The 13,432-nt window shown below is 34.7% G+C and overlaps 1 protein-coding gene across 1 annotated transcript; it reads right to left on the reverse strand.

Moving 5' to 3' along the window:
* Positions 1-1,805: 1,805 nt before the first annotated feature.
* LOC143613510 (protein DA1-related 1-like) lies at positions 1,806-8,225 on the reverse strand. Its single transcript, XM_077087197.1, has 10 exons — positions 8,100-8,225; positions 7,786-7,885; positions 7,370-7,718; positions 6,337-6,505; positions 6,136-6,256; positions 5,965-6,048; positions 4,993-5,325; positions 4,006-4,074; positions 3,758-3,932; positions 1,806-2,697 (listed from the first exon to the last, which is right to left on the reverse strand). Exons 2-10 carry the CDS (start codon positions 7,873-7,875, stop codon positions 2,363-2,365), a joined length of 1,725 nt encoding a protein of 574 aa, XP_076943312.1. The 5' UTR covers positions 7,876-7,885; positions 8,100-8,225; the 3' UTR covers positions 1,806-2,362.
* Positions 8,226-13,432: the final 5,207 nt, after the last annotated feature.

Consider the following 13,432-nt stretch of genomic DNA (forward strand, 5'->3'; position numbering starts at 1 on the left):
CAAGATTAATAAAACCACATACCCAAAATAACATAACAAATACACGTTAAGAAAAACGAAACGACTCTTGTATATATAACTAATATGTATGGCAGAACATATAAGCATAACATATGTTCTATATCCTACACATAATATAATTAGCAATTACATCGCTTCTTACTTAATATTGTCGAAAGTCATAAAGAACATACACAGTAAGCAAAAACTCCTACACAACTGTATATTAATAACTACATTTGTATGAAACGCCCTACACAAGATGCTATTTGATCTCATGAACAATACAACTAACTTGTGTAGTTCACAGAACATAATGAAAATACATACACAACTTATATACATCCTATACAACATAAATAGTTGCCTACAATATATAATCTGCAAATAACTTCAATGATTTAAATACAACATAAACTTAATAATGAAAAAAAAAATACAATAACAATTATTAGGTATCTTACTTGAATCAACATGAAATTGAATTTGTGACTATATGGAATTGGCTAATAATAACATTAACGAAATCTAAGAATCTTGATTTTGTATTATCGACTTCAAAAAATTGAATAGAAATCAATGGGAAGTTAAAAAAAATCAAATTGATAGTAAAAAGGATTCATATCATATGTCTTTTAAGCTATATTTTAAGTGATAATCATGTATAAATATCAAATTAAAGATAATGCTACAATATCCTAATTGTTATACACGTGAGCATAGTCATCATATTAGGCCAAAAACGAATGTTTACAAAATTGTAACCGATGTAAAGAAATTGAATTAAACCTGATTCTACTGAGATTGATTCGATGTTTCATCCTGCCGATAAAATTAGGGCATACTAAATTAGGCAAACCTTATCTCGAATTAGCGCAACATAAGATTAGGCATAATCATTTAGTGTTGAAAATCAATAGCAAATCTTTGATTCAATACTAATCTTCTATCGGAGAACAATTGTGATGCTAGAAATATGGGTTTGTGAAAAGGGATTATTTAGTGTTCTTGTTTGGTTGATGTAAGATAAACATAATATAATTAAAATAATTAGCAGAGTAATACAAAATAACTGAAACCTCCATCAATAATTATTTACCAAATATAAATTTATGATAGATTACCAATATACCCTTATATATAATTTAAAAGAAAAATAAAAAGAAAATATTTGATTGGTTGTAATTATTTCTCGCACTTCTCGCACTAAAAAAACTTCTGAAACGAACCTAAGCCTATAGCCTATATATATAGTTTTTATCCTCCGTATTACGGGGTTGTTTTATATTGTTTGTTCTAATATTTATCTATTTTTTGAATTTATATTTTTTTATTATATGAAAGTTAATAGTATACTTATGATTTGATGATAAATTGTTTCACAAATAAATGAGATGTTATAACCCGGTTTAAAAGCTATATGGTTTTGATGAGACCCAATACCCGTTTATTTTTTTACTATAAAATTTGTTTTTTAATTAAAAATAATATTTATGAAAGTTAATAACATACTTATGGTTTGATGAGACCCAAGACCCGTTTAGTTTTTTTTACTATAAAATTGGTTTTTTAATTTAAATAATATACATATCTTTTTTAAAATAAATAAGATATTAATTTTTAGTATATCCTATTTTATAGGATTTTTACATCAATAATTTGATGAGAATAATTTTTTATTTAATGAGATGTTATAACCCGTTTAAGGAATATCTGGGTTTGGTAAGACCCATACTCATGAATTCGGGTCAAATGCATGAGAAGCCTCAATTTAAAAATTAAGCAAATCTGGTGACTCCAAACAACCAAAAGAAAACACATGTTTTTCTATATATAGATTCTTTTGTTCCCTATACACACATATACATATACATATATACATGTATGTATATATAGACGTAGGGGAGGGTTTATTTTGAGAACTAGGGTGAGTTTTGAGAACCGCAAGGAACTTGTCCAAACCATCAAACTTTGTTCTTTTCTTCTTTTCATGTGTGTTATATGGCAACTATAAATATGAAAAAAATAATAATAATAATAATAACGTAAGTCGACTTCTTACACATGTGTAACCGCGTTTGCAACAAAATGTGGGTTTGATGATTACATATGTATTTTTTACAGTTCACGTATCTTTTGCAACCACGGTTACACATGTGTAAGAGGTCAAATTACACATGTTTTTTCGTATGTATAACTAGTATATAATACATATGAAAAAAAAAGGTTTGATGTTTTGTACAAGTTCCTTGCGTTTCTCAAAACTCACTCTAGTTCTCAGAATATCCTGATCCTGTGACGTATATATATGTTTATGAACATTTCTGTAATTCCAAGTGTGAATATTTCTTTGCACTTTAAGCTATAACGGAAACCTTCCAGTAAGTCGAATATGATCAAGGGTACTTCTAAGCCCGTATTTGAGAACCGATTTGTTACCCTCTCTAAACCCGTCTCCATAAACTGTAGATGAATCCGATTCAATCTGGTGTTTAAAAAACTCACCAAGTTTCTTCTCAAAATCAGATCTTTTCCCCTTTTTTGATGACTCAGCAGCAGGTGCGGTTGAAGAAGATGATGCTGACGTGGACGCAATATCTGTACCACCAGAACCCGCCATAATTTCTGAGTCTAGCCACATGTGAGCCAACACTTGACAGATTCCTTCTTCTACATTAGATGGAAGATTCGAGTATCCTGTGTGTTGATATGATTATAAGTTTTAAACGAGTCGAGTTGTGTTTTATCTCAAACGGGCCATATCAAAAAACTTTAGCTAAAAGGGAACGTGCCAAAAAAGTTGAAAGTTTTCTTCAATACAAAAACTTAGGTTATTACTATAGTGATATTAATTTTATATTAAAAAAATAAAAAAAGAGTAGGCCTGTAAATGAATGGAACATTCAATGAACAGTTCGTGAACCGTTCGGCGGGAAATTCGTTTATTTAATAAGATAACAAACATGAACAAAGAAATTTGTTCATTTAGTTAAATAAACGAACACGAATACATGTCTTGTTTGTTCTTTTATGTCCGTTAACGTTCTTTACTTAAATTCGTTTATTTCCGGTCGATTACGTTTGTTTATGTTTGTTTAAGTTCGATAGTTTACTTCTGTTAATAATTCATCTAAAAACTTTTGGCGCATTACAGCTTAGTCTAGTTTTAATAACATTTTAGGCCCAATACATTGTTCTTCACATTACTGTTAACTAATTGTTGCTCAGTTATATTCTTTTATCTATGTTCAACTCTGTTCGTTCGTGACCCGCTAGTTTATAATGTTAACGAGCGAACACGAACAAGAAAAACCTATTCGTTTAACTGTGCACGTTCAACCATTTGTTCTGTTAAAGTCTAATGAGCAAACACGAACATGCTCTGTTTGGGTTCTTTTGGTCCGTTTACAAGCCTATAAAAGAGTCGTTCACTATGAGCAGAGGCGCTTTCAACCCATTTTTAACAGACTGAACTGAGTTGAGTTTTATTTCAAACGGGTCAAATTATGAAACTTTAGCTAAAGGGTAACGAGTCAAACAGATAAAAAGTCACCTAGTCTTTATTTTTTATTAGATAAACTCGATTATTATTACAGTTATATTATTTTTTTAATTCCATATTACACATTAATTATTCACCAATAATAAAAAAAGGGACAAAAAAGTGTTTGTGGGTCAACCTCAACCCGGCTGACCCATCTTGCAAAATTTTTATGTTGATATCAGAAAAAGGAACACGAAAGTTAAAATGTCAAACCTTTAAGGCGGAGCCACGCGTGCATCATTTCATGAGCGAGTATCGAACCGGTCAACAACCGAGGGAGACTATATAATATAAGAATAGCTGTCACTTCACATCGACGAACTAGCTTATACGGCTCTGTAAGCATGTCCACCATCCGCCCTGCCCCGACCTTTGGCCGCCGTATTATCTAATATTCATATATAAATAAAAAGTTTTATAATAATAAGAATAATAATTAAGGTTAAAGTAAGCATTCATACAGTGGTGATGGTTTGTTCTTCGGATAAGCAAAGCCCTCTAGTTTCGGGCATATGATGATGACCTTGGCCCTGACCATAACATCAGAAAAATAATTCATTTAAAAGGTATATATGAAAATGGGTTGAAAACTAGCCGAGCTGAGATACTCGAGACTGGTTTGCTAAAGGATCGAATTGAGCTGGGCTTAAACCAGAGCCCGAGCGTGACAATGACATATTGAGAAACTTGTGACCCTGAACAAGCTGTTACATATATAGTTTATATTTAATATTTCAAAAATATATTTTTATGATGATTATTAATAAGGAAAATACCATAAAAAACCTACTTTATGTTTGTTTTACAAAAGTCCCTCAACAATTTTTTTGCATATCAAAGTCTCTCTACATGCTACATCTGATAAAAAATCGTGAAGTTTCTCCTTTAAAACAACTTAGTACCCAGTGGCGGATCTATGTGGGGGCCAAGGGGGTGCGCGGGATACCCCTCAACTTTCTTGGTTAAGTGCAATTTTATGTATCGTATACCCCTAAACTTTAAGATCCACCACATCTAAATTGTTTTGAAAACAACTAGGATAAGAAAAAATATATATGTCACATATAATCATGTAAATGATACAGCCTGACGTATCTGCTCCAAGTACTTTTTTTTTCACCATTATATTCCAATTTAACATAACTTAATATGTAGAGCAACTTTGACGTGAAAAAAAATGTTGACGAACTTTTGTGAGAAAAGTTACAATATATGTTGATCTTTAATGATATTTAGCCTTATAATTAGACTAAAGATATAATAAAAATAATAAACAAACAAAAATACATTATGTTACACATAAAATTATAACTCTAAATACATATAAAAATAATTATAATTATAAGTGTATATAAATAAAATGAGTAAGCATTTAACAACGAAGCTGAGCTCAAGTTATAGAAATAAAGCTCAACACTTAAGTTATTTATTTTCAAGAATTTACTCACATTTTTTTCACCTTCCATGGCTTCATTTAGGGCTTGTCTCTCAACCAACAATAATGGAACTTGTTGCTCAATTTTCATATTTAGTCCTTCATAAAAATCTTGAATTTCAAGGTAAAGTGGTTGGCATTCATGAGTATCCATAATTGCAGAGTCCAAACACTCCAAGCATAATTTTCTACCATCATCTAGTAACAAATACTTAGTGTCTCGTGATTCCATTCGTTCACAACTGCAGCATCGCGGGGTCCGGTCATGCTCGTGTGACGGACAGTATTTTTGTTGCCAAAAAGGGTGTGCCCGGTATTCGATTAAACCGGCTGCGTTTGTTGGAATCTATATGAATCATGAAAATGCTAAGTTAAAATTTTCATATTTATAAGTAGGGGTGGAAATTTCCCACTTGACACGAAAATAGTCAGGTTTTGGGTTGTTGTATGTAACTGTTTGATAAACGGGTTGTGTGCAGGTTGACCTGTTTTAATTAAACAGGTTACCAGTTGACCCATTTGACTTGCTTAGGTAAATGGGTTAAACGAGTCAAATGTGCTAAAAGGTTGACCTATTTGACCCATTTAAGTAAAAAGGTGATCTGTAACATGTTTGACTCATTTGGATAAATGGGTTAAACTGATTGGGTTTGGGTTGACCTGTTTGACCCGTTTAATAAAACAAGATGGCCTGTTAGCACATTTGACTCGTTTAGATAAATGGGTTAAACGTGTAGTTTTCGGGTTGATCTGTTTGACCCGTTTAGTTAAACAGGTGACGTGTTAACATGTTGACACGTTTGACTTGTTTAGATAAATGGGCCATGTTCGGTTTGAGATGTGTGACCCGTTTACTTAAACAGGTGACCCGCTAACACATTTGGCTTGTTTAGATAAATGGGTCAAACGAGCCAAACAGATTTATAATTAACACCCCTAATTCTAACAAAAGAATGACAATTTGAAGACTTTAAGGTACACTTACAAAGTTCTTGCAAACATCACATTTCGGGTGATGATGTTCTTTATAACACGATTTGTGAAACTGGCGGTTTTCCGACATCGAGAACTACATACACAAAAAAACATAAAACATTTTCCGGGTCATTCATTTCTCGATCAAATCTCGTTTAAAAAATATCGAGTTGACTTTGACCTCGTGATCCGAAATCGGCAAATTGCACGTGTGGCAACGAAAGCATCCGGGATGCCATGATCCTCCCATGCAGTTTAAAAACCTCTCGTGCCCGATTTCTGTATTGCAACCTATACATATCCTGCAATTCATATAATCCATTTATTTCACATACTTGTTGTGTGAAACATGAGTTAATATTAATTGTTTATAAAGTAAAACCTATATACTCCGGGATAAAAGTATGGCAACGGCGGATATGCACCTCCATGGTGGTTTCGTGGCGGTGACGGGTGGTTTTGTGGTGGTGACGGGTGGTTTCGTGGCGGTGAGGGTGCGTTTAAACTTTCTTGAAGAGCTCTTGCAAGCTGTTCGTCTTCTTCTTCGTCATCTAAACACAATTAGAAAATTTACACACATTATTATGTTATCTGGATTACTATACTTTACATGCTAAAAAAGAACGAAAAAAGGTTTTTGGAACAAGCGGTCTTGGTGGGGGCCCACGCACCCCTGACCCTACTGGTAGATTTTGCTACGAGTTGGATTTTACTAGGTATGCTTGTTTGTAAACACATTATTCTTTATGTTATCTTAATTACAATACTTTATAATTTAAAAAATGTAAAAGAAATGTTTTTCGATTATTAGAGGGTCTAAGTGGGACCCACCTTCCCCACACCCTGCAGGCTACAAGCAGCTTTGCTATGGGTGGGTTCTATCAATACGGGGTATGCTTGTTTATTTGTAAATAAGGTTGCAAAACTAGGCGTGTGCTGGTTGATAGGTTAAACTGAGATGAACCAGAATATCGCGTTAAACGTGTGAACCTGAAAACAAAACAGATATCCGCGGGTTGACACGAACAAGACCCGTTTAACCCGAATTTTGTTTTCCACATATTAATACTTTAAAACCATATACTTTTACAAGATAAGAGTAAAAATGCATATAAAATAATTACATTTTGATATACAATCTTATGTCAGTTTTTGTTTAAAGTTTGAAATTTTGACACAAATTTCCCAACCAATTTAAAAAAATAAACGGGTTTCATGGGTCAATCCGCAAACCAGACGGGTTGAAACGAACACAACCCTTTTCGCTAAACAGGCTGGCGGGCTCGACCCGAAGGCGTTTATACTAAACCCAAACCTACAAATTTTGTGTTAAAAAATCATACCCCAGGTTGTATACATATTGTTGTTTTCGGAATCATTGAAAATTTAAAAGATAATAATAAATTTATACTCACTTATTGGTTTTTTTCCTTTATTGTCTTCTTCTGATGGATAACTTGATTCTGTTTCATCATCTTCTGGTGAGGAAATTGTCTGGTTTTGATCTTCTTCTTCTTCTTCTTCTTCTTCTTCTTCTTCTGATGATGATGATGATGATGAAACTGAATGTTCATCATCATCATTGTCATCATCATTTTTATTATCATCATCATCATCATCATCATCATCATCATCATCATCATCTTCATAATGTTCATGATCATCTTCTTCAACAGTCGAAACAATACTTCGCGCGTCTTCTTCCAGAAGTGAAAGTGCAATCGCGCGATCGATTTCTTCACTATCGAAGTCGGATAACGCGTCCTACGTTTACAAGAAACATTGAAGTATGAAGATTTAAATAAACAAATAATTGTAAAGAACATCATACCACTGGATACTTTTGATTCCTCCTCGCATGATGGTTTCCTAATCTATTGGTTGAAGTGAATCCTTTAAGAATCTTGGTTAACCAGCCCATGAATGTTTTTCTGCATATGAAATTAATAATTTTTCTTTGATCATCATATGGAAATTGAATGACATGATTGGTTTCAACCGAATCTATAACATAAACAAAAGAAAAGAAATAAATAACTAGAGACAGACTTTGTCTGTTGCTCATAATTAAAAAGTCAATAAAATTTGCAGAAACCATTATTAAGTAATAAAAACCGAGTAAAAAGAAATTCAGAAAGCAGTAACCTTGAGAAGCTCAAAGAATTTGATATGAAACTTGAAGAATCCACATTCCAATTAAACTTGATTGATTGATTCCACTAAACTAAAAGTAAACTTGAAACCTACGCCAAGCAAAACAATTTCACCGATTATTATGATCTGGGTATGGGCCCTTTTGCCCCAATTATATAAAATTAGAACATTACATGACCAAATTCCGGTTCAAGCTTTATTCATCATCACTTTTAGTGATGACAGACACAGGGGAACAACAGAATAATACTATTCTGATGATGTGTAATTTGTTTGTAATAATTAAAATAAAAATGAATGGAGTATTTTATTATGTGGTGGGTTAGTGGGTCGGTGGGTGTGATCCCATTTAGACGGGAGAGGGTGCAAAAAAGGTCACTTGCACGCTTGCATTGCATCTCATCTCATCTCATCTCATCTCTTCTCACCTTTATTTTTATTTTTTTTCCTTTTCCTTTTCTTTTTAAAGCTGTGTGCAGGATTCTTCTTAAAACTAACTTACTTACGCATGTCAATCGTCCCCCTCTTTACAATTTTACTATGTCGTCAAAATAACATTGATGGGTCGTATTGTAAACTAAGGTGGTGGCTGAAGCCTACATAAGATATGGACTTATAACAGCAGCCCAAACAAGAGGAAAGCCCAAGCCCAATAGAGATAAAGGGGAACAAAGAATAAATTAGTGAATAGTCACATCATAGACAGTTGTCTGGTCCAGGTGAACCGCCCAAGGAGTATTGTCTCCTGGGCTCAATAAAGGATACTGTGGATATATGGAATATAGGATGGTTCAGTGGAAAAGGCAGGGAATCGGAGGAAACTAACCTTCCCCCCAGGATCTCGATATTATACTCTGTGTAATCAATATCATATCTTCCTCTATAAGAAAGAAGGATCACCTTTTGTAATAATCAAATTGAAATTAATAATAAGATTAAAACATTCATACATTCACTCATTACACATGATCAATCATTCTCCAAGTATCCAATAACCCAAGAATTCATCTAGGGTATCAACATTGGAACCATCTGTGCGACTTGCTTGATTGAAAGTCTCATCAAAACCTTGAAAAAAGAATGGATGATCAAGCCTGAAGGGAATGCCACTATCGTTTCTTTCCGGCTCAGGCGATAACCACCATCAGATACACTGCCGTCGCAGTTGTCTTGCCAGAAAAAGGTTCTTGGTGCTGTCCGTCCACCATTTCGATAAACAAGCACCAGCCCAGTTCAGATTCTCCGGTTTCCGTTGCCGAAATCTTTTTCCGACTTTTCGGAATATTTCGTGAAGTCAAGAATCTTGAAATACTCTCCGGAGAGCATGCATCGAAGAGAAAAAGCGAGAAGAAAATGACAAACGCCTACACGATATTTAGATCTACAAACCTCCGATTGGCAAAATCGAGGAGCGAAGTAGCTCAGCTTTGTGCCCCTTCTACTCAGATTTGAGTCCTTTCAGCTCAGTTTGGAGCCCCCATCCACTCATGTTCAAGCCTATTTAGTCTGCCCAGGCAAGTCTTCTCGTGGGACTCCATCCAAAGGGACGGCTAAACCTCGCCGGTATCTTTGAAAGTTTTTTTTTATTATGGTGACGCCGGAGACGCCCCGCGAGTATCTCCACTCCTGACGAAAATAATGGTTTGTTCTCTTTATCTTTTTACGTTATTTTAGCACATTATATAGGTTATAAGAGTTGTTTTACACCGGCATTAAAACTTAAAGTTCCACCAAATCACCAAGCATGAATTTCTATATGGAAATAATGTAAATCTAAAAAAAAGTAAATGAATAACGGAGGAAAGAAAAGTAAGGTCAAATCATATATTTACCTAGTTTATAAAGTTTTTGTTATTATGAAAGGTTGGAAAGTTATTTTGTAAAGTATTAATTTGATATTAATGCGATGTAAAAGAAGAGACATGATTACATGGGGAAGCATGTGTGTTGGGCTCTTCAAACACAAGCTTCACGATTAACAACGTAAGAGGATGGGAAATCCGCATTTTTCAAGGTTGATGTGACTTAACCCACAAGCATATATCTTTTTGGACAACCATTATCTGCCATGCATTATTAAACCTTATTTATATATTAAACATCGAAAAAGTTTGAAGGCGAGCCCCTTTCCAGGGGGTGTTCTGGGCCATTTACTTTAATATGAAGGTCCTTCTTGCGATTCAGAACAAAGCCTTTACAAAATAACTCCCACAAAATCGAGGTCCTTTGCGGGACCATCTCCTCAAGATGAAGCCTTTCATTGAGCAATTGCTCCAGAACCAACCCCCTTACTAAATAACCCCTCAAGAACAAACCCCTCGTGTAATATATTTCCTTCAGAACAAGGTCCCTTACTAACCATCCTTCATAAGAAAACCCCTTCTAAGACAAGCAAGTCATAACGGAGCCCTATTCCAAGAAGGAAATCTCCTTTCAAGACAATCCGTATATAATGATGCTCCTCCCAAAACAACCTTCATTAAAAACACTTCTCTCAGATAATCTCTACTGAAGCCCTTTTCCATATTACAAGAATCTTTACAAAGAAGAAGATTTCCTTTCCAAGGGAGGAGGTGTTTAAAAATTCCCTCTAGAAAGAAAAAAAATATCATTTAGGCAAGGGTTCCGTGCAAAGGAAAACAACCTCTTTCAGATTTTTTTCCTCAAGAAGAATAATCTCTTTCCAATTAAAGAAGTATTTGGAAAGTTCTTCCCCATGTGAAAGGAGAACCTTCTACAACAACATCTCATATTGCAAGATTTTCCTCCAATGAAAAATAATCCCCTTCCATTGGACGAGGTATTTAAGAAGCCCCTTCCGTGAGGAAGGAGAGCATTCTACAACAAATTTTTGCATTACACGAATTTTATCTGAAGGAGAAGAATCCCCCTCAAAGGGATGGAATGTCTGAAGGCACTTCTTCTCGTCAAATCTTCTTGCTACATCAACAATATCCCATACTACAAGAGTTTCCTATAAATTAGAGAAATCCACGTCCAGGGGACGACACATGTGAAAGGTTAATTCTTTTCAGAAGAAACCTCCTCCCTACACCAACATGGAGCTAGGGGACTAATTTGACATTACATCATTATGTCGCGGGTTTCATATTTGAAGTATCTTTAATAAGGCAAGAGGAACCCCATTCATCAACTTCTATGCATGAAGATGTATCTCATAAAGAAATCACCATCTTAACATTATCCTATGGGAATGGTGTGATTCCCTTCCCTTAGTCCTTTCCAAAACATTCCCTTTATTACAAAACCCCCTTCTCGGACAATCCATTTATCGTGCAACCCTTTTCAGACAGTCTTTCGGCAAACCATTTTATAACAAGGCCCTTCACAACATATTATGGGGATGCCACAATGGATTTTTTCGAGTCACAAGGAGCCGTGTTACAACTTTTCATATCACAAGAGTCCTTTCCAAAGAAGATCCCTTTCCAAGATTTTTCTCTCAAGAAGAACAGTCCCCTTCCAATAAATGGGGTATTGGAAAAGTCCCTTCCAAGAGGAAGGAAATCCTTTTACAACAACACCTCATATTTCAAGAGTTTTCCTTTCCAAAAGGTGACAAGGTTGCTATAGATGGAAAAAGCCTCATGTAGCAACACTTTACATTCCAAGAATTTCCATGAAGAATAAACTTCCATATCCATATTTTCTTTCATAAGAAGGGAATTGGCCCCTTCTATCATCCTTCATGTGTAAGACTTCTAAAATGTATTAAAACTAATTATGTTGTTATATTTATGACTAACAAATATAATTGGTCGATCATTACTTATATTTCCTCCAGGTGGGATAAAGACCTCTTTAAGAGACATAATACTTATAATGCCCCCAGATGGGATAACGCCCTCTTTAAGAGGCACAATACTTATAATCCCCCCAGATGGAATAAAACCCTCTTTAAGAGGCACAACACTTATAATACCCCCAGATAGGATAAAGCCCTCATTGAGATGCACAACACTTATAATTTCCCCATATGGGATAAAGCCCTCTTTAAGAGGCATAACACTTATAATTCCCCCATATGAGAAAATGACATCAATTCTCCTTCACAAGTGTGAAATGAAGGCCCGACTGTGGATCCATATACAAAAATAGCCTAATCCATGTGGCTCAATACTTATAATTTCTCTAGAGGAAAATAGCCCCATCCATGAGGCTTAATGCTTATAATTTATAAGAGGAAAATAGCCCAATCCATGAGGCTCAATACTTATAATTTCCCGAGAGGAAAATAGCCCCTTCTAAAAGGCTTAGAATTTACATTTCCCCAAGTAGGATATGTCCCCTAATAAGTGTTGGAATCGATTTGCCCAAGACACATATTAGAGTTGATGTGGCTAGTACTTATTGATCCAAGTCGGGTCATACCCAATAACGAGCTAGACAAATGCCACGATATTTATTATTAGATTTGATCTAAGTAATAACTATCAACACTTATATATATTTGGAAAATAAGTTTTCTAAAATTTTGCATTTGTGTGTTAAGTAAATTATATGGATAATTTATATACGAGGGAAATGTTATTTATTTGGATAAATAACAAAAATAAGTATTAGGAAAAATAATGATAAAGTGGGTTTGAGTTTTGGGGAAAAACACCCAAGGTGGCCGGCCCCATCTCTCACTCTCTCTTCTTTGTATTTTTCCCATACATGCATGGCTCTCCATTGGGAGATCATAATTCTTGTTTGCATCAACAAGTTTTCTCTCTCACACACATAACCTCTTCTTCCTTTTTCTCCCTATTGGAGCCGAGAACAAGAAGAAGAAGAAGAAGAACAAAGGTTTTGTTATTGCAAAAGTGTAAAGAACCCTAGCAACCAAAGTGTTTGTTGAAGCTCGTTGGGTATACAAGCTCGAGGTTTCCTCCATTGGAAGCTAGCCGTTCATATCTTTCATCCTCTTTATCTTTCGGACTTGAAGGTATGTTCATGAAACACCCTATGGTTGATATTGATAGTGTGTGAATCGTATATGGATCCTGGATTGGGTTTATACATAAACGAATTTATGTGAATTGGCAAATCAAGATATAAAACTTATATATTCCGCTGCATTTTCCTTAATAAACGGTTATTTTGGACTTTGATAATCTTGCTAAAACCCAACAATGGCATCAAGAGCCGCTTATACGATTACATGCTTCAAAAATGGCTTCTAAAGTACTCGGGTTTGATGGTATTCTTTACCATTTTGGCCTAGAACTTTAGGCATTTTGGTAGCCCCTTGGTTTTTCAAGTTTATACCATTCATGCATGTGGTAAAATCTGGAAAATTTGGTCATTTGGTTGACCGA

The sequence above is a fragment of the Bidens hawaiensis genome, unplaced genomic scaffold, assembly GCF_021521415.1.
Source record: "Bidens hawaiensis isolate Kalapana, Puna unplaced genomic scaffold, B.hawaiensis_p1.1 tig00037616_1, whole genome shotgun sequence".
Classification (NCBI taxonomy): Eukaryota; Viridiplantae; Streptophyta; class Magnoliopsida; order Asterales; family Asteraceae; genus Bidens; species Bidens hawaiensis.